Genomic DNA, 22,962 nt, shown 5'->3' on the forward strand with positions numbered 1-22,962 from the left:
CAGAAATAGGATTACTGGGGGCTGGCCCACAGTTTCTCATTCAGTAAGTCTGGGGCAGAACCAGAGAATCTACATTTCTAACAAATCCCAGGTGACAATGGTTCCAGAGGACCCACACACACTTGAGAGCCACTCACCTGACCAACTCCTACTTGTCATATTCCTCTTTCTCCCAATCTTATGACTCCTGGTCCTGTGCAAGCCCCAGGGTCTTGTACAAATCATGACAAATGGGTGCCACCTCTACTACTAGTAAGGCTGCAGTGATCAACACTGCACCCTTGGTGTAGCTGATCTGACTTTACGGCCAGCTTCTCTGGACCACTCCCCAATCCACTTTTCTCCAACAATCTTTACAAAAGAGTAAAGTGGCATTGTTCTTTGAATGTGAGCTTTCTGAGAAACTAGAGTTTTATATTTTTCTAATTTTCAAAATGGCTATGAGCTTCAGATTGATACCTTTTATTTATTAAAAAAAATTTTATTGTAATGATACTGTACAGCCAGTGGCTCATGCCTGTAATCCTAGCTACTCAGAAGGCTGAGATCTGAGAATCGCGGTTCAAAGCCAGCCCGGCAGTAAAGTCCATGAGACTCTTATCTCCAATAAGCCACCAGAAAACCGGAAGTGGCATTGTAGCTCAAGTGGTAGAACACTAGCCTTGAGCTGAAAAGCTGAGGGACAGCGCCCAGGCCCAGAGATCAAGCCCCATGACCAACAAAAAAAAAAAAAGATACTGTACAGAGGGGTTACAGTTACATGAGCAAGGTAATGAGTCCATTTCCTATCCTTTGTATTTCCCCTACCATCTTTTTCCTCCTTTCCCAACTCCCTCCCCCCCACAAAGTTGTAAAGTTTGTTTTCAACATAGTGTCTTGTACATCTCATTGTTCAATGGGTCATCCTTATTTTCCAAAGTAGAATCTCAACTCAACCAGCTTCTGCACTTGTCCTGTGACTTAAAGATAGGCAAAACTAAGGTTGTATTACAGTAGACATATTACAGAAGACACTCTCAGGTCAACTTATGTTCAATCTATTTGTTGTTCCCAAGGGACTCTCATGGGCAGCCCGTCTGTGCAGCCCTGCAGTAATCACTGGGAGAGAAAGAGGAGCAGAGGAGGTCTTTGATAAGTCCCCCTGAGATCCTTATCACCAATTAACCACTCAAAAACTTTAAGCCGTGGCCTAAAGTAGTAGAACACTAGCCTTGAGCAAAAGAGCTCACACACTGTACAAGTCCTATGACCAACCCTCTTCCCACCCCCCAAAAAAGTGCTCATTGTTGCTGATGTGGAGAAAATGAGACTACATTTGCACTGCTGACCTGGAGCATTATACAGTGAACAAGCACAGAGATGGGCAATGTAGCTCAACATTGAACTGACAACCAGACTCCACCTACCGATCTTCGGGGACTGAGCAGCTTCAGGCTCCCAGGAGCACTGACAGCCCCCAACAACCCTGTAAGCCTATACAGTTTGCTTCCAGTGAACACAGAGGCTGAGAGAATGGAACAGATCTGGCAGAAGTAATGCCTTCTCTATTGGCATGTTTAATTGCAGCAAATAAGACATTAATTCACAGCTCATATCCCTAGGTAAAGTTGGAGTATACAACTATGCCCACATGGGTTTCTCAGAGGCCATTGCAAGGGTTGAATACCCCCACATAGACCACTGCAGAAAGCTTCAGCTTCTTGTATTCCATTCTGCTTTTTAGTAACATCCCCATGTAAACACGACTAATTTAGCCATGAGAAGACAGTGATTCTGGTCCTGTGCCCGGCTTTGTGACTCAGGACAAGCCACAGTACAGTGGCATGGAGAGAACAAAGGTTCAGATGGAGGCAAATGGCCCTGACCACTGTGTCTTGGGATCTGCTTCTGTTTTCTCTTCTGTAAAGGGGAGATTAACATGAATATCTACCCCAACACAGTAACAGGGGGGTGTAGGAAAGTAATACAGAACACTCTTGAACTGGGTCTGGCCTTTAAATGCCAGTGCTACCTCACTGTCACTGCCACTGCACCACTCCCAGTATACTGTTCCTTTATCTGGATAGATGCCCTTCTGTCATCCCATACTTCAAAATACTGGCCAGCCACTTCTATCACCTACATGTAATATAAAAGCTTTGCTTAGAATACAGGAACACACACACACACACACACACACACACACACACACACACACTCCCTCTAGTTGTCAGATGCCGGCTCCCAGTTTCAATCATTTATCCTTATCTATAAGTCTATGAAACAAAGCAGTCTATGGCATCAGGAAAGAACACACAGAGAAATCTAGCCAAGCCTTGGCTGCAGACACATCATCGAAGCCCGTTTAATAAGATTCTCCACACTAACAAGACAGAGAAGCTACCCAGCCCAGGGAGGCAGGTATGTGGGCTCCATTTTATGCCAGATTTAACCAGTCAGAGTTAAGTGGAAAACGTGCAACATTAATAAAAGGCTCAGTATCACTGTTTCTTATGCGAAAGCATAACAATTGATGATGCCAGAGAGAGCTAAGAGCTTTTAAAATACACCATGAGGTCCCTTAACAAACACGATGCCTCTTGATGAACACTTCTCGGCTGGGGTCCCGACAAATAAGCAAGAGCACACAGCAAATTGCTACATGAGAATAAGCAAGACCCCATTTTCTTCTCTGACACAAATGGCTCAGTGGTGACTCATGACATGACCAGGAGGCAGGGAGGGGAGGGGCCAGCAATTGCAGCCTCCTCTCAGTGGGGCACTTAGGGGGATAATGAAGCAGGAAGCAGCTGGAATCATCTTGTGCCTCCTGAGTAGCATAAAGAGAACAAAAGGTAACCAGAAGTGAGACATCCAGATTCAAAGCCTGTCCACAGAAGGGTCTAGCTGTAAAACCTTGGGCAAATTAACCTCTCTGAGCATCTGCAAAATAGAGAAAGCAGTACTGCCTTCAAAGACTGTTGCTAAAAGGAACAAAGGAGCAGAATATGAAGAATGGGCAGTCCTGCAGTCTCCAAACTAGATGTGCCCATCCATCTTATGTCATCCTCACACTAACTCGTGGACCTGTATGGTCTTTACGGTCATTTTCAGATGAGACCAGGAGAGAAAGGCTTAATACTTGGCCACAACCCCAGGCCAACCTGGCTATCACCCAGGCCAGATGTCAACTCACCTCATCCCTACTGTGTCAGGAAGCCTTCCTTAAAATCCCAGCTGCCAAGGCATGTCCAGTAGAACCACACTGGAGTGGTTACACTCCACACTCAAAAGAGCAGTGATATCTAACACTTACTGCGCATTAAGCAGACCCCTGGCCTCAGGCCCGCGTTCCCTGCTAGAGTGAGCTCAGAGCACACCCCATAACATCATCTTCACAGACAGACAGACAGACAGACAGACAGACAGACAGACAGACATATTGAACTGCTGCTCAGTGCTTCTTCTGAATGCTCATTATCTTTCTGAAGTGTTTTAAACATTGTTCTAGGATTTGACATTTGTGAACTCACTGAGACAAGGTCCAAATATCCAGAAAGTGAGCAACTAGGGAGCTTAGTCTGGTAATTCAGTCCTTAATAGGCATAACTAGAGCAATTTCACCATATAATAATCCACCTTATACAAACATTAAAATGAGTGCTTTCAAATAGAGAAGCAAAAGAATTGTGACAAAAGCATTTGTCACAGATTACCTTTACAAGGAACATTCTTAAACTTAGACTCAATAATTCACCATACAGAAGGCAGGATTTTTATCTACCCTACGGAGATAGATAAACTCTTTATATTTAGATTTATGAACAGACATCATTTCCATTCATTTGACCATAGCTGATTTCAGGCATTCTCAGCTACTTTTGAGTAGAAACTTGTTTATGCCACTGAGAAGAAATGTTAGTTTCCCAAAAGAAGGACAAGATGTGGCTGTACAAAAGTGTGTGGTCGCTCCACCCAAAATCTGTCTCTGACATTTCTATGCAATTACTTAAGCCTTTCTTTTGTACCTAACAACACAGATAATGGTGGCTCATACTAAGTCTTTGAATCAGGCATGCCAACAGGCAACCTGTTCGAGGACAATATGCCTTTGCTGCTCAAAAGGCCCAGACTGCTATGTCAAACCTTTTTAAGTTTTTCCCAGAGCCAGACTGACACCTGTGCACCAGAACTGATAAGCATCTTCCTCCCTCTGGGTTGTTGAAAACAGCACTCAACAACTTAAGTGCCCAAACAGATTCCAGCAAACTGTCTCCAACCCTTGACCCCCTGGTAAGACCACAGGTGGGTCTGCAGTGAAATCTTGAATGACGTGTATCAAATGGATCTTCAGCCTTTCTCACACTCATTGACATTATTCTTCCTCTGTGGGGATCTCAAGAAATCTTGTTCATGTCATATGCTTGTGTTAACAAGCTCTTAAGAGAAAGCTGCCATATCTGTGATGAGCTGTGAGGTGGGGTGTGGGGATCTCTTGGCACAAATCTTCAACATTGAATCAAAAGAGCTATTTCAAAAGATGGTATTTATTTCTGTAATGTTTGTGCTGCTCACCAAAAATTCTCTCTAAGCTCCCACTAGGGGGACTGGGGATTCATCTTATCCAGTGGCCTCTCCCTGGAATACTGTGTTAACATAAACCAGATCAAAGTTCTGAGATCTGTTTATAACATTTACCATAAGCATGAAAAAGGGAAACCATCACAGCTGTGCCATGGATTTTGCCATGTGTGTCCTGGTTTATAGCTGTTGCAGGCCCAACCTCAACAGGAAATGTAATGGATTCTCAGGACCGCTGCTTCCTGGCTCATCTCCGGAGCCCTGCAGCAACAATGGTAAGTATCTGGCATTATTGCAGAGTGTTCTAAAGTACTGTTGATTTGAAGTCTGCATCAAGGCTGGTAGGCGATGCAGGCCTTATAAGCTCGCTGCTACACGCAAGGCTAGGATTAGGCTGGCTGGCAGAGGCAGAAGAACAGTCTAACATGCCAGAGCAAGTCAAGTTGATCAGATTAATGTCATGAAGCAGAAATTCCTCCTGTGTACTGTATCACAGAGCCAGGATCAAGTGACTCAGTAACATTCATTCTGTCAGAAATAAGGGGGCAAGGGGGAAACGGGCTTTTCCCTAAATCTTCACTAGCACCACAAATGGGCTTCCAGCTCTTTTGCTCAGATGAGAAAGGGCAAGAAGGAAATGCCACCTCAAAACAGCTCAAACTCACACTCAGGTATACAAGACTCCAAACCCCAAAATTCCATTTTGAAATAACTTAGACTCTTAGAATAAAGGCCTTTGCTATACAGTCTGATGGACTATGAGTTCCTAAATCCAAGGAAATCATCCCAGAGGTAAGGGCTCAAGGAAGCTCTGTAATAGAGCAGTTTATTAGTGAAAGGGAAGGAGTATGAGGGCCTCACTTTCCAAGGACCTCCTCTGCTCCTCTTTCTCTCCAGTGAGTAGTACTGCAGGGCTGAACAGACTGGCTTCCCATAAGAGTTCCTTGGGAAATGCTGGAAATCCTGTACTTCCTAGAACCCAACCCCACAGACTCTTATTCAATTGTTTTGGGATATGGTCCAAGTATGACTATATTTTTAAAACCCCAGATGAGTTCTATAGGTGTAAAGTTTTGAATATAATTATCCTAGAGCACAATATACTCGCCAGAATCTGGATCTTTCAAAGATACCCTAGGGTAAGTTTCAAGCTCAAGAATTTTTTCAGGATTAAAGTGTAAATTTTCACTGAGTCACAATGAACTTGCAATTCAAAGATGGCTAACCATAACTGAGGTTGAAATCCAACTGTAATTGTGTCTATGGTAAAGGGGAATGCTTTGGGGGAGCCTAACACCAGTCCTGCTGCATGGATCTGAGGTAAACAGTTAAGCAGGGTTCAGATACAAGGGCCATTCCCAAGGGTAGTTTCAGCCCAGTAGACAGGGCGTGCCACGAGGTCTTGTCAGGAAGTTTCTCAGGACAGCTTCCAGACACAACAAATTGCTATGCGTGGCAATCTGTGTTGTAAACAGCTTTCCACATAATTGTTTAAAACTATTTAGTCTGAGAAAGACTAATTAATAAAAATTACTTTTAGCATTATCCTGTGGACATCCATACGGATAACATATTCTTTGAACTTAAGACACTTCCAACCAACATCTTACAACATGGACAACTGATTAATATTTAATGTCACCAAGATATTCTTCTCAAAAATCCCTCTCTGACTCCTACCACTTTATCTTGATTGTTTTTCCCCCTTAGGGATAGTAGATGTTTATTGGTTTTTCTAACACACAACTTACAGGAGTATTTCTTCTACAAGGCAAAATTCTGCAAGGATCTCTGAATTGCTCTAAGGACATTTCCTAAGTATCACTCCACCATTATCCACAGCCTGCTGTTGGTTTATTGAGTTATAATCCCAAAATTCCTTTTTTTTTTTTTGGTCGGTTGTGGGGCCTGAACTCTGGGCTTGGATGCTGTCCCTCAGCTCTAGGCAAGTGCTCTACCACTTGAGCCACAGCACCACTTCCGGTTTTCGAGTGGTTTATTGGAGATAAGAGTCTCACGGACTTTCTTGCCTGGGCTGGCTTTGAACCATGATCATCAGATCTCAGCCTCCTGAGTAGCTAGAAGTACAGGCGTGAGCCACCGGCACCCAGCTAATCCCAAAATTCTATTAGCCTTCTAAAGAAGCAATGTGGAGACAACTTCAGCAGGTAAAAATGTTCAGAGAATGAGTGTCCCTGCTAACCATACCAGATGAGCCAGGTAGGAGAAGAGCAGGTTAGTCTGTGCTACCCAACCTTTAATTAGTGGTCAGCTTTATTCTCTACAGACTTCAGATGTTTGGCATGTGTGGCTAAGATCTGGAATTTCCATAGGACAGGTCCTAGACATCAACAACTGCCATTCCATTCTAGAGCTACAAACCATCTTCCGAGTCCCTACAGAAACATGTTCCTCTACTCAAAGCTACTGTTTGCTGAATGCTTACTTACATCTCTACTTATCAGTAGATGACCACAGCCAGGAACAGTGATGTTAGTAAAAGAGGGAAGAAACAAAGGTTTAAAACACTAGAGGAACTCAAGCCAGATCTAGAGCCAGAATATTTTCCTCTAGGAAAAAAAGGAAATAAGCACTTTGGGGAACCTGGAGGTCTTTCTCAGAGTTTTAGCACAATAGTTATCTAAGGGTTGAATACCACTGGCTCTCACAAAATACTAAAGCTGCTCAGGGCTCCTGAGCCAACTGAGTAAACGAGTTTAAAATCTTAGAAATGAACTCAGCCATTAAAGCATCATTTAAATGTATTGCCATCTAAGCAAAAGAGTTAGGGTATACGTGGAAGCCTGTCACTAGAGATAGCTCTCTTCTTTTCCTATCGCATGAGTAAGCTAAAGCTCAGTAAGACACGGGTTAAGATCATGGTGATCTAAGTAAGATCACCACTATACCTGATAACAGTTATAAACCAACCAGAAGTCATTCATATATGTTTGTTTCATTGTTGTTGTTTGGTTTTGGATTCTGGCATCCCCAGAATGAATTCAACCTGGAGTGTGGCACATTTCCAGCAATGATGCCCCAAACCTCTGTGTTTCCAATGAAGCAGAATACACACTCACTGCTCCCTAATTGTAAATGTATTACTGAAGAAAACTTTTTTGATCCTTTCTCATAAAGAAAAAAAAAATCTTCACAGTAGCAAGTTCCAAAAGGATGAAAATGGCAGATTCCAGCCTTTTGTGTAGGGAGAGGTCAGATAGGATAATGGTACACACACCAATTACTTGACCTCAGAATTTCCCTGTTGTACATAGATGCCAACACTGTGCTACATAGTAAAGTCCCCCTTTCCTGCTCTGACAGTGTTGTAAAGGAATTCCTGGCTCCTAACCGCTCTGATGGGATGAATACCATTAGCCTCCCTCAAATCAGTGCTCTCCTACAGACCAGCAATGAAACCAGTTTTCCTCTTAACCTACAGTCCCAATTTCTTGGTGCCTGCTTTCTTGCTCCCTATTTCCAAACCAAGAAAACCATTCCAATGCCTAGCTGACTTTCAGAAAAACCTGATGAATATCCAGTGGATGGACCAATGAGTGAGAGAATCAATATGCTCCAGTGCATGGTATCTGGGACCTTTACCTAAACAAGAAGTACTATCCTCCGTAACAATGAACTCAAAGACTTGACTGTGGCTGGTGAAAAATGTGCTGCTACAGTTGCTGGCCATTTACAAATAACTGAAATAATAAAACTATCAAAAACTACAATAGGTGGCTCAGTGGTAGAGCGCTTGCCTTGCATGCATGAGGCCCTGGGTTCAATTCCTCAGCACCACATAAGCAGAAGAAAAAAAAAAAGCTGGAAGTGGCGCTGTGGCTCAAGTTAGAGTGCTAGCCTTGAGCTGAAGAGCTGAGGGACAGCACCCAGGCCCAGAGTTCAGGCCCACGACTGGACCCCCCCCCCAAAAAAAAACTACAACAAAGATATACTATGAATTTTATGTGAGGTACTAGTAAACATAAAAGTTGGACAGAGGTTATTGGTAAAAATAATACAAAGGGAAGGTCTATCAGATTGTTTAGTATCTTTCCGAGAATTATAAGTAGAAGTTTATCAGAAAAGAACAAATTTTGCCTCATACTACATTTCAGAGTTATAAGTCAAACCCATTCCTACAGAAAGTTAGATTATCCCCCCCAAAAAAAACTGGTCTGCCCCCTTGCTATGAAGAAATGCTGCAGAAGTGAGGTGGGAACTCTGAGAACACCAGATATTACAGAATACTGTGTGTGACATTGATGATGTTCAGGTTAATCATGGGTACAGCTCTCACTTGAAAGCATTCTACCATTTCCTGATTTATCTGAAACCTCATGTGTGGACAGGTCAGATAATTTGTCACTTAGAACATACTTCATGACAGGAAACAGAACATACTACACACTAAATGATAGGAGACACAACCAAGTGCCTTGAATGAGAAATTTCATAGCCAGGTGCTTGTGACTCATATCTACTAATTCTAGCTACTCAGGACGTTGAGACTCAGGACGTTGAGACTCAGGACGTTGAGATCTAGAGGATCTTGGTTCAAAGCCAGACTAGGTAGAAAAGTTCTGATATTCCATCTTCCAAAATAACCATCCAAGGGCCTGGCTAGAGGTGTGGCTCAAGTATGGGGCACCAGCTAAGCATATGCAAGGCCCCGAGTTCAAAGCCCAGTACCATTAAAAAAAAAGAAAGTTTTAGTTTCCTCACCTGTAACAGTAAGTCTCAAGGCAGCCTAGGTCCAAGCTTGCCAATTCTACAGCTTAACAATATGATCAAAGATAACACACTCTTGCTCAGAATTCTGTGGTCCTTATGTGTTAGTTTGTCCTCTTATGATAATTCGTGGTTCAAAAATTTCTGCTACCAAGTTCAAAGCACCACATATAGACAACCTCTGGAGATAGAAACTCTTCTTCTTCAAAAAGAGTAAATTTTTTTCTAGAAGCACCCATACAAGTTCTCTTCCTGTCCAACTGGCCAAACTTGGACCAGTAACTGGTAAGAGAAATAGAAATACAATGACTGGTTTAGACTAATGAGGAGATAGCCCCAGAACTTGAGTCTACAAGCACAGAGAACAGTGGAATAAAATCAGGGCTCTGCCTGTCTGAAGGGTGATCTGACAGATCTGGGTTGATGACAAGCAAGCATGTTCCCAATGACCACATTTCTCTGCAGTGCTTGCCCACAACTTGAGATTACAGAATCTGTAGCAATTTACATTATCTTCCAGAGATGTGGAAAACTGGAAAGCCACAAGAAGCAAAGTATGTGGCAGGCTTCTTTGGCAGCCAGCACTTTGAATGGCCACAGTGCTACAGATGACTAGGAATGAGCAATCCCAAGGAGATTTCATCCAGAATTTCAGACACTCAGATCAAGTGCAGTAAGCAGAGGACAGAACAACTCTTTCATTCCCTAAGACTCTAAAGGCTTTCTCTAAATGTCAACCAAAAGATAAGCTTTTTTATCCTCACTATAGCTGACCAAGTCAAGTGCCTGCTTCCCCTTAAATGGAATAGAGTGCTTTTCTCTCCGCACCTTTGCAAGTCCTCCTGATCTAAGAAAGAACTCCATGTGATAGTCTAACACCCACTTCATGCTTCAATTTCTGCTGAAGCATCTACCACAGCCATCTTCAGAATGCAGAGGTTGCTTGGCTTCTTTTGCTCCCTCTTTGATCATAAAGATTCATCTACAGGAGCTCAGCAGCCCTGAGGGAGGTGAGTGCCATTCACATTCTAATATACAGGGAGGCAGGAGGCTCTTGAGTATAAAAGCTACTTTTCTGCATTTGAGAGCACCAACCCGACTGTTTTCCTTGCATTCAGACAGGGTTAGCAGTCTGTCTCTTCACATAGGAACTAGGAAGCAAAAAAGAATCTTTGCTTGTGAGTGAGGTGGGGATGGAAGAAAAATGTGGAGTAGGGAAACACACAGACAAGGCAGAATTCCCCAAAGCCACAACCAGCCCTCAGTGATGTATTGCTGGGGGAACACAGTTAAGAAATCAATAATGTACAGTGGCCAAATATGTGATAAAAGCTCAGCAGCAGGCAGGTAGATGGGTGTTGACTCTACCTGAACAGACGTGCAGTTTTTTTTAACTCTACATTCCATGAGTCAAGGTACATTTGTAGAGGAAGGGAAACAACCCAAGAAAAGCCTATCTTCCAGAACCAAATTCATGCAGAGTCTATCATTATCATTCCAGGCAGACAACACATCGTGAGAAAAAGACTGCACCTAGAAATAAAACACCACCTGCAAATATTCAGACTCCCAGCAGACTACAAGTGAAAGTAGGCTCCTTGGTAAGGCAAAATTCACCTGCTAATGAAAGATAGCACGCTCTTTGGACTATGGATATTTCTAGCTATCAATGGTGCTGAGAGGCAGGTGACATGATGCAAGATGTGTCATAATACAATGACCCCCACACACTCACACCTGCAGTGCATGCACACAAGCAATTGGGCTCTCACAAGGCAAACAAAGTATTCAAAGCCCTGACAGCCAAGACAAACAGGGCCTTATAAATGTGCCATCTGTCACATTTATAGGATGTTCTAACACAAACAAAAGCACCAACCAAAGCTTAGTGCACTGAAGAGATTTATAGCCCAAGCTGTGGCTCTTGGGTCCTCCTCTATCACCTTGGGTATGTCACTCAACCTCACCAGTCTGAAACTGGCTCCTCTGTTATTACCTACCCAATTATTCACACCTCCTAGGATCTTAGAACCTTCTGGATAGGAAATTAACACTAAACTACAAAGTACTATCTGACTGCAAGGAGTCTCTCTTACTTAATACATGCTTGGTATGTCTCATTCTATAAAAAATTAACAGCTTATCAAATTCTACAACTCTAGTTGTAGGCCCTGATTCAGTAGGGTAGAGGAAGGGAAAATCTAGAGGAGAGGAGAAGAATAATTGTGTTTAAGAGCAAAAGAGGGAAATGAAGACCCATTTCTACTAGGTATGCATAACCCACTCACTAGGAAGGACTAGGTGCTTACAGAAGTGACAAATGGCCCCAGTACCTTGGAGACTTACCTTGTACACAGCTGCCTTTCTTGATCTTAAGTAAAGATTGGTGTTCTGCCTCATGCATTTTAAAGCTGGGTCTTCCTCCTCCTGGAACAATAAAAGTATTTGCATAGGGACCACTGAAGGTGAAAGGCTTGGAACTAAGTGAAATGCCCATCTGGTAAACCTGGGGTCATTTCCATTATTTAGCCAAGCAAAAGAGTTAGGGTGGCAGATAGTAAGCATCTTGTACATACCCGACTCCCAGCTGGTGGTACAGTACAACTAAGCATAAACCTTCATTGTCAAAATGGAGGTTGGAGCTGCTGGTTCCTCCCTCAGGGTGCTGCTGTTAGACTTGTGGTTCTCAACCCTGTTCACCCTACAACCACCTGGAGAGGTGCTTAAAATACCAATGCCAGAGCTGCTGTGGGTAATAGCAACTACATCCTATCTGGAAATGATTCAGCACTGGGATCGTCTAAAAGTGTTCTAGCAATTCTAGTCACAGAATCTGAAGTGACCTCAGGAAACCTCTCACAGAGAGGTGGCAGTAAGGCATTTAACCAGCCTTGGCCAAAACTGCCAAAGGACATGTGGCCTTATAACATAAATGTCAAAAATTAATATTAAAAAGATGTCTGACAGTAACACCTTCTTGCTAAACCAGGAGATGTTAGTTAATGTATTTCTTGATGTTACAAAAACTACACCTCATCAACCCTTTCTTATAAAACTTGCCATGAAAAATCTTGTTTCACAATTTCCAAAACAGATGCAGCCTTCAGATGACTTCAAAAGGAAATGCCCACAGATAAACAGGTGTAAAGGTGTTTCACCAGGAATTACCCCAAACCACAGAGAATACCAGAATACCAATGATGGCCTCAAGTCCTCATAAGAAAAGGAAAGGGAAACAGGCATTGGCACATCCAGCAAGGGGAGGTCTCAAAATTTGAGGAATAACAGAGCATATGGAAGACAGCAAGGCCCAACCCAAGGGAAAAGAAAGGAAAATCTAAGGCTGGTCTCTCTTCCTACAAAATTCATACTTCTGCCACAATGGACCAGAATGTGATTATGTCCACAAACTGTACAGAACAGTAAGTGATTTACAAAGCAGTTAACGTCTCATTTCAATGTCTAAGGTTTACTGAGTACTCACATTGTGACTAAATTAACAGTTCACCACGTTCTACGTCACTAAATCTTCACAATGTCTCAGCAAAGTCCATATTATTATCCCTACCTCCTCAATGAAAAACTGAGATTCATGATCACACAGGTAGTATCTAAAGACAAGCCATCTCTTCCAAACTCATCACTATCAATTCCTCTGGAAGCACCACAATCCCCTCAACTGGCATCTATTTCTCTGGTAATGCTTAGATAAAACATTTACAGTCATCCCTATGTAACGTAGCACTTTCTACCCTTTTGCTACCTAGTAATCAAGATCTTTAGAATTCAATAAGAGCTTCCTTTTATGTGTATATAAAAGTCAATGTCATGACATGGTAGCAGGAGCTGAAATGATTCCAAACATAAGCAAACCTGCTGACCAGCTGGTCTGGCTGGCACAACATTGCTGTCCCTAATAAAAAAGAGCACTTAACAGTATACAAACCAGTAAGCTGAGAAGACTTGTGCTAATAGTAGGAGTAAGCCACTAATCTGCCCAGCGCTGACAGACTATAGCTGCTGTGGGACGTATGTTCAGACATCCTTTCATCATCATTGCTCAACATGCAGATGAATAAGCAGGCTCCTTACCTAATCACATTCTCTGACTGCGATGACAATCTACACTGGGTGGAGTCCAGACTTCACAAGGCATGAGGTCTTATTCGACTTCCAGTCAACTTAGATCCTGATACAAATTCCAGGTGGAATCTAACCTAACAGTGGATCTGCAGCTTCCACACAAGACAGAGAGCAAAGCAGATACAAGAGAACATCACACCCAAGAGGTTGTGGAAAGGATAAGGGGGTAGGTAGGGAGATTGTAGGAGAGAAAATGCAGGGTGGAGACAGATTGAGTACCATCTCCTAACATCACTAAGTGCCAATATGCTTGCTCGGAAGTAGATGTAATGAATAATTAAATAGCTTAGATTCACTGATTCAAAGTCTTCAGTCTAGCTTGCCTCTCTTCTCCCTACAATTCCATTTTGGATTTACTTTTGCTCTTTGCAGAACCTGAGGACCTTGGCAGTCACTCAGTGAGTTGAAGCAATAAATAAGCCTTGGAAAGTTCCATGTTGATTCCTAAAATAGCAACGTTCAACAACAAAGCACAGGAACAGCCCTATGCATGCTCTCCTTGGACTAGGTCTCTGGGGATTTGCAAGGCAGGCCCTAGATGGAAGAGCCCACTCTCTAATCTGACCTCTGTTTTAACACAGAAAACAGCTCAGCTTTTGTTTTATTCCTCCACCACCTCAAGTGGGCCAACATTCTTCTCTGTTCTGCACCAAAGTTCTTATCCCCTTCCAGTTACAAGTCTCCAAATGATCTTTCATGTCCTATATGCTTTTCCATCACCCCAATAACTCCATCCAGCAGCCACAACTTCAGCCAAGAACATCAATGGCCAGCCATAAACAAAATGCATCTTTCTGGAAAGCTTGGACTACAAAGAAGAAAGGGTCTGGGCTTCGCAAGCAGGTACATGATCTTGAAGGTGGCACTTCCTAGACACATAGCTTTTGATCTCCAAGTCACTAAATTTAGTGATGACTATGCTCTATAGTAACAAAGGTAAAGACTTTACTATCTTTTTCTGGAAGACACCAATACAATGGCTGGTTTACAGTGACCAGTCAATGTCCCTTCTCTTCCCTTTGGTCACATGGCTTTACTGCTGTTCCAACCACCACTGTTCTGGAACATCCCTAGCCTAGACCTCTCATCATAAAGTAGCCTCCTAACAACAAGTACCAGTCCTCCTTGGATTAGATCATGAAACACAACTCCAGGTAGTTTCTGCTCAGCGGCTGCTCCTTCAGTGGCTGTTCTCTATATTGGGAAAGCAGAACTTTGCACATTTCCTCATATGACCTTAGTCTTGCGTAGGATAGATAGTCTCTGCTGATGAAAAACCCCAAAACTGACTGATGCTCACACTATACTAAAGTGAGTTCTGTTAGAAAAGCTCTGGAGAAGCCTGCTTCTCTCTGGGCTAGGGTCCCCATCTACCTCCACCCTAGTGTGAACACACCAGGCTTCCAAACCAGCAGACCTGTCACCAGGTTATAGGATTCACTGCTTCCTTTCAGAGTGATTAACAATACCAGAAGGAAGACACAGATTGACAGAAATTCCCAAAGAAGTGTTTAAGGAAACACTGAAAATGGATGACAGCTAACCGTGCTTTTGTAGCTCTTGGTAAAGCCAGAAAAACCGAACTTGGAGACGAACTCTCTGGCTCATTTCCTCAGGCCTGTTTTGGAAGCGGTGAGCAGGGAGACAGCAATGTAATCCTGATTTGCATCAAAAATGTCATTTCTTCTTAAAAAGGGGTCAAACCTATCATCACAGCTTGTGCTTATTGGTATGTTGTCCCATTTGCTTCTTCTAGAAAGCCATTTCCAGGAAAAGCCACCTAATCAAGTGGAAACGGAGCCCCTGCTGGGGGTCTCACTGCACTAGCTCCACAGAACTCAAGCCCTCAGCCTCTGTCCTTGGTAAGATCTGCCCCTGTTGGCAGCTTGGTTTTCCAGGGAAAACTAAGGAGAGAGTTATTTTTCCTTACTCAGCAAAAAGGCAGAATCTACTTACTAAACACAATCAAATTTTACAAGGCACTGAAGTGATGACCCCCAAGGTAAGGGCCCACAAGGTGATAAATATCTTATAAACTCAAAGGTCACAGACCTAGGTGTTTATGAGCACAAGAGATGTTTACGGCTATCCACTCAGCTAGAAATTTCCTTCCAACCTTACTCTTTTTCTTTATCACCAGCCACATTATTATTATTCTCCAATTATTTTTGAAAAATACAAAGCAAAGGAGACTATAAAAGAGCTTTATGAGACTGTTGAGCCAAATCAGTATGCCAGAAACAAATCAATGCCTCAAAGAGTTCTGAATACAATTATAGGCAAACAATAGTCAGACATATCTGGTAATCTCCCTACAAACCATTATTGCATAGATTAAAAGATGACAGATACTTCTCTCTGCTCCCCAATATTAATAGTGATATAAAGCACATTTAATAAACCCTAACTGCCAGAGCCCCAAGTCGGAATATGGATCTGCCTCCTTATAGACTGGTATGTGCATGCAGGCTCAGTTTAATAATATACAATCTCAGGTCAATCAAAATCTACCCTCACCAGCGCTCTATTTATTATCGCCTTTGCCACAACCTACACCCAATCAGATGCTGTCCTAAAACTCTCTTGGCTGGCAGCTGTACAAAAATCTGCACAGCATCAGCATAACAAGTGACAGGTCTCCCCATCAATTACAACTGTGAGGGAGAGACAGCTTCAGTGGGGACATAACCCCACCGTCAGATACCACCTTCATTTCTGACGGACCATCAGATCAGAAAAGAAGCTGTCATCAATGCAGAAAAGGAACCCAGCTCCTCATTAGCCAGAGTTTCCTTTGCTTTCCTTTTTCTTCACATACATCAAGGAGTAATAATGGGCCAACTCAACTCTGACAGCTCCTATGTAAATGGCATTTAAATGCAGGCAAGCAGCTCACAAACAAAGGGGCTCCAGCTAGGTTGCAGCTCATAGACCCACTTAGACCTAGAGTCTGTGCTGAGGGTCTCTAGTGTATGAGCATCTCGATGATCACAACAAGGGTACTAAGGAGCTTTGTGTATCTCCAGGATCTCGAGGGTACTGGGGAGCTTTGTAGGATGGTCAATGGGCAACCTACTGGAGTCCAGGGATAGGTTCTCAGGACAGTAAGTGGGCAGCACCTGACTCCTGGCCTGCCCATATCCCTAGGAAGGGCTCTCCCTCCAGCCATACCAGGCTCCTGGATGTCTCCTAACCATACTTCTGCTTAGGTTCTCTTACCCCACTGCTTCTCTTAATCCAAATCCTCCATCTAATCCTGTTGGGTCCAATTCAAGACCAATTTGCCTTACAGAACCTACCTACCCCCACAACCAGCAGGAAGTTGGAGGCATTAGGCTTGCTGTGGCACTCACTCAGAACACTGAACAACAAACACTATGATGTCTTAAATTAAACACAAGTGTTAGACCCCAACTGACCACCAAGTTCCTTAGCCAGAAGTATTCTGCTTCTTTCTCTTGTCTCATAGGTAGCATGAATACAGAACCCACTTCCTGAAGAATGAGGCCAACTGTGTGGAAACTATAAGGATGTGTCACTAGGCATCTTCAAGTACAGATGCTCCCTCCAATAAGCTTCCCCAGCTTCTACTTCAGCAACAGCCCCACACAACTGCTGGTATGACACATGCCATATGTACCTATGATACTGGAGTTGTTGATTTCTTTCTCTAGTGGCTGATCAAAGGAAGCCAATGATGAAGAAGAATGGCAACATTTACTGAAGATTTTGCAACATCCAAAGAGTTGTTGGAAGGACTTGTACCTGACCTGGAAGGTACAGTTGCTACTCTAATTTTGCTGATGCGGGAACTGAGGATCCAAGAGGTCACAGGTCACAAAAGTAGCTGAGTAGATACTAGGCCCCTGCCATTTGTAGCCACGTACTATGTCCACCAAATAACTACACAACAAATAAGGAAATGACAAGACCTCGATCAGAAAGGTATGAAAGGGGTTTGAAGAACAATAGACTTAAAATCAGATTTACTATTCTAGAATCCTGGTTGTCAGTTATGGGGCAGACCTCAACAGATTCATAACCTGTCATTTTCTTTATCTACAAAAACAATGGGGATAATAAAATCCATCTTGTAATTTTGATGAGAAGAGAAAAATATGAATGAAAGCTCCTTGTAAATTGTGGTCAACTGTAACATACCGTACAGTTAACAGCCATGTAAGTTAAAAGTCAGTCCTTTACAAGGATCCAAAATCCACACTTCAGAATTTCTGAGATTAGACAGGAGGGAGAAAAAGGCACAACTGCTGTCACTTGTGAGCCAAACATCTTGTAGAAGCAACTTGTATAAAGTTGATCTGAATTTTTAGCCCTCAACATTCAGTTCCAGTTCCATGCCTGGCCAAGATCTAAGCAGAATCACTGAATTTAACACATTAAGGAACATACTAACCCCAACCGTTAGTGATGTTAGTATTCCTCACATTGTCTGAGGACAGCAGAAGGTCAGGGGCTACTTTAATTTCAAGGATGTGATGAAACGACCTATGGACTGAAATGAATTAATGTATATAAAAGTGCCCAGCATCACACACTAAATATGGGTGATCCAAAAAAAGTTTTCCCTCTCCCTTTTAGACCTCATCAGGAAACAAAGCTTTTGAGATGTCAGAAAGGTTTAGATATCTCTCTAAGGGAAAGTTAGTCCTCACACTTAAGAAACAAAGGCCCTCCATACTCAAGTCATTTGCTACTCTGGGCCTCTTAGAAGACATGGTATGAAAGTAGCCAGGAATGGCTCAAGAGACCTTGATCTTTACAACTTGACAACTTTTTCCCTTATCAAATGACCTATTCAGGAGGGAAGGAGGAAGGGAGGATGGATGGATGGGGGAGGGGGTGGATGAGTGGATGAGTGGATGGATGGATGGATGGATGGATGGATGGATGGATGGATGGATGGATGGATGGATGGATGGATGGATGGATGGATAGAATGAATAGAAAGGTGGGTAGGTGGATGAACAGAAGGATGAATGGATGGGTGGGTGGATGAACAGAGGAACAAACAGGCAAATTCTTATCAAATCCAGGGAGAAAAACAATTTTCATAAAAAGAGGCATGTTAGAGTATGTATAACATAGGATTCAGGAAAACAAACTAGTTTCTTTTCAGAATACATGTACACATTCAAAGCACAGAGGAATCAGCTCCACAGCAAGGATATGGAATTCATTGCTGTCCTATCATGGTAGGCATACCTTTTTCATCACTCTACAAAGTGGTAGTTTAAAATCCACTCAGAAGACTAGTTATACATGTCTTTATGGCAAAGCCAGGGTAATTTGCAACTGAGGTATTTTTAAAAATTAAATTATTTTAAAAATTGATTTTAACTGAAAAAGAACTGGCTTCTCTCTTCATCTCTAACAGGAGATGTAGCTTAAGAAAAGAATGCCTATTGTTCTCAGAGAACTCCAAAGGCTGTCCTTAAGATGCATACTTTTTCTGTTGGCCACAACACTGTCAAGGACAGCACATTCTTGGCAATTTTACAGCTCAGGGGGCAGCATCTCCTCTGAGAGCACCCTGCCCCCAGCCACCTCCGGCAGGCATGCTTCACTCCTCCATCCCACAGACACATGATGTGTGTGTGCGCGTGCGCGCGCATATATACATACACACACACACACACACACACACACACACACACACACACACACACACACACCACACACACAGTACCTGTTGATTTTCCCAAGTGCCAATTCAGTCCCCAAGGGCACATTCACTGTGCAGACTGAAAGCAGGACTACAGGTGACAAAAGGAGCACAGCTCCTATTCTTTGGAGCCCTATTCAGTGCACCATGATAGAGCAGGCCCATGCTATGCAGGGTTCTGCAACCCAGAGGTAGACAGTGGGAGAATTCCATTGGGACAGTGGGTCCCATCACACAGACACTGTGCCAGCTACAGACCCTCCTCTGCTGCCTGGCTCAAACCTGACCATAAAGGGCTGTTGTGAATGGAGCTCCAATCTTTTGCTGACAATCTACCTTTCTCAGTCTCTCATTCTCACTGCAGCTACCCAGGGGAATCACTGGGGTGGAAGCATCACCATTCCCTTTAAGGAACAAGAAAACAGATGAAGTGGCTCAGTTTTCCACAACACCTGCACCACATTCACAAAGTGGACTTAAACACACTGTGACTCAAAACACTGCACCAAGAAAATGTGAATGTGACAAAATGCCTTCAAACTGCAAGATCTTTACTCAGAAGTTCACAAGGGAGAGCCTTCATGGAGTACTGGTAAAACTGTACAGACTTGGAGGATGGAAATGGAAACAGCACACTGGCCTCAAATGTGTTTTCATTACTACAGTCCCTGCTGAACCACAAGCAGTACTGTGAGCCAGCCCTGCTCAGATGCTAGCTTCTCCCTTTTGTTGTTTACCAGAATCTCCACATGACCACAGGGATGTCCCAGGTGATACCCAGAGTCTAAGTCCCAAGATTTAAAGCAGAAAGGCCTACCAACTGACTAAGCTTACAGAAACTAAGACATTTCCCAGCACTGGCCACTATCCAATCAGAGGCTAGGCAAAGCCAGTGATGTCCACATGATATCAGACTCCACAGCCACTTTCCTGGTCTGCTAGGCCAGCCAGCACTGGCTTTGTGATGCTTGCCACACAAGACAAGTAACAAGTGAGCCCTGAGGAAAGGAGGGTATGAGCCCTGTCTGCACTCAGGGACAGAGTGCTCGAGGCTGAGAGAACATAATGCAAAAGAATCTGTGGGTGGAATGGTAGGCTCACTTCCAGAACAGCAAGGAGGTTCCCCTAGGACTGGCAGGAAATGAGGTGAAAGGTAGCAGACCCCAGGCAGTGAGGGTAAGTATGGTCTCTGAACTGTCCTGTTAGAAGAGAACAGGAAGGTGCTCTGGAGAGCTATGAGCAGAGGTCTGACAGGATCTGAATACATTTTACAGGGTCCCCTGGCTGCTGAGCCAAGAGCACTTGGAGGAAGGCAGATCTGCTGGAGCCCAAGGCCATACAGCACCAGCACATTCATTGGTGTTGAGACAGAGGTGCTGAGAAATGGTTGGGCTCTGTTCCATCTGGTTTTAGCCCTTGGTGGTTGTTAACTAATGCCGAAATAAGTAGGCATTATCTCAGAAGCATTACTGCTCCAGCCTCAAAAGAACCTAGATCCACAGCCCTTAGAACTAAAGAGAGCCAGGCAGACACCCAACTGACCAGCAGTAAACAAAATCCAATTGAAAGCTACATCCCACAGCAATGGACATGCCTGCCTGAGCCAAAGGAAACCCAGTACTTACAAGGACCTGGCATGTATAGGGAAAGTGTGACAGATCAGTAAATTTCACAGCACCACTTCTGGTGTCCTTCAGGTACTGCCACAGCCGTGACAACTCCAGTGCCCTAATTTATCAAGCAATGCAATCCCTACAGCATCAGGTCTGCAGAAGGTAGGAGGCACCTGTGTACTAGCACTTGCTGAATGATGTACTTACCCACTCCCACCTTTCAACGGCAAGAACTGTCTTTAAACACAGTATCATTTGTCCCTTGTTGGTGTCTTTTTTTCCCCTCCCAGAAATACCCTAATTATCATGCTGGAGAGCTGGGGAAAATGGCTTTTATGCGGTTTTTATCTCCCAAACACAGAACTGTCAGGGGTTTATTTATTTGTGTTTTTACAGTAAAACGATGCTCTCCTGTAATTGAGACTATTATGGAGAGGGCTGGCATGTGTTTTCCGCAAGATTAAAGGCTATTTCTGTTTTCAAAGCCACTACTGCTTCTTGGAAAACTCCCTTACTATGCTAAACTAAATCAAGTAAGCCAAAATTCTACATTCACCTGGTTTACATTACACCACTACAAACAGGACTGGGAGAGGCAATTTCATTCATGAATTGATTCAAGCAGTATTTACTAAACCCTATTGCACCAGACACTGTGGGGGTGGGAAAATACAGCACAAAATAAAACACAGTCTTTGCCCTCCAGGGGCTCTGATTCCAGAGGGAAAACACATAGAAATGACTATGCTACAAGGCAGACTGTGATAAGAGCTATAATAGAAGTAGAGTAACATGCAGCAGGAGGAAGAGGGCTGGCCTACCTGGTGGGGAGGAGTGGTTTGGGAAACTTGGCAGGGAGGGTGATTTGGGAAAAGCGATGACAGGAACTGGATCCTCAAGTTATCCGCCTAGGAAAGGTAGCAAAGGACCAAAACTAGGCAAATACTGAGCCTGATTAACTGAAGAACTACACTCAGGGAGGTACAGAAAGATCTGGAAGGGAGGCTTGGAGCACCTTCTTGACTATAGACTTTAGAGGATCCTGGAGAAGCATTTTGAATGTCTCAATAGGAAAGGAAATGCCCATCTTGGGTTCACCCCATGCCATCCTTGTTGCCCTTCATGGCAATGGACTATGGCACCAGAAACGGAGCATCAGGTCAAGTTTTACTACATGCTCATCCTTCCTAGGAGGCCATCTAGACTTCTCTTCTGCAATGGAACTCCAACAGGGCACGGAGTGCATGGAGTAAGTAAGAGCACGCTGACCAAAGTAGCTGTGCAAAAGTTGGGCATCATCAAGGGAGAGATGCAGGACTACTGCATGCAGGATTGCCCAAAAGATAAGAGGGCATCCCAGCTCTGGCAACCTCCATCTCTACTGTAAAATGCTGCTTTCAAAACACTGTGTCAATATGTAGGCTGTAGAATTGGAAGTATCATGATGTTACCATTACTTCACAATGTCCTTTCTCATTACAGTCCTCAAAAACACACTTAAATATAGAATCCAAGTTCATACTAATTAGGAACACATTTTATGGGTTAATTTAACCAAGGCTTTGGAAGTCCTGCTTCACCCAAGGCCAGACTGTCAGTGTCTTCTGCAACCCAGCCCATCATTTTCCCCTACCTCACAGAGAATGTTAATAGTCACATTCAAATTCCCATGGAAACACATGCATAATCCCTGTTCACCTGCGCTCCTATAAACTACTACCTTCTTTCTGTCTCTTAAAATTTCTACCTTCCCAAAGCTGCCTTACATCTACATGATGGTCTAAATGTCAGGATTTTGAATAACTAGTCCTCTCTGTAAAGACAACTGCTGAGAGAGAGAAGGGTATTCTCATTCCCTTTACTAAATAGCTACTACATGTCAGGGCCTTCCTTTACATAAATACAACAACAAACAACACTCACTCCATGTGAATTATGGGCCAAGGGTTTTACTAAGCTTTGTAAGTGGGACCACAGTTAATCCTCACCAGAAATCAAAGGCTGGTGGTTTGGTTTTCTACATGAGAAACTTGAGGCTCAGAAATGGCTGGGAATTTTCTCCAAATCGTTTCTCCCAAGTCATAGAGATGGAGTCTAAGCCAAAGTTTTCTATCTCTGGAGCTGGTACTTTGGCCATGGGTATGCAGCCCAGAGTGATGGCACAAGAAAAGCAAGGGAGATGTGACAGATGCAAAATAGCAAGTGCTGGGTGCTGGAATCTGTGGAGGTGCAGAA

The 22,962-nt window shown here is 43.4% G+C and overlaps 1 protein-coding gene across 4 annotated transcripts in view; it reads right to left on the bottom strand.

Moving 5' to 3' along the window:
• Auts2 (activator of transcription and developmental regulator AUTS2) overlaps nt 1–22,962 on the bottom strand; it is an 834,018-nt gene that overhangs the window by 625,374 nt on the left and 185,682 nt on the right. Inside the window, exon 2 of one of the 4 annotated variants that reach the window (XM_042688151.1) lies at nt 11,635–11,715. The exons of the other annotated variants lie outside the window; for them this stretch is intronic. Coding sequence (XP_042544085.1) covers nt 11,635–11,715 — 81 coding nt within the window. The remainder of the gene's footprint in view (nt 1–11,634; nt 11,716–22,962) is intronic. 4 annotated transcript variants of the gene reach the window in all.

Source organism: Dipodomys spectabilis, unplaced genomic scaffold (genome assembly GCF_019054845.1).
Source record: "Dipodomys spectabilis isolate Male_0828 unplaced genomic scaffold, ASM1905484v1 ptg000112l, whole genome shotgun sequence".
Taxonomy (NCBI): Eukaryota; Metazoa; Chordata; class Mammalia; order Rodentia; family Heteromyidae; genus Dipodomys; species Dipodomys spectabilis.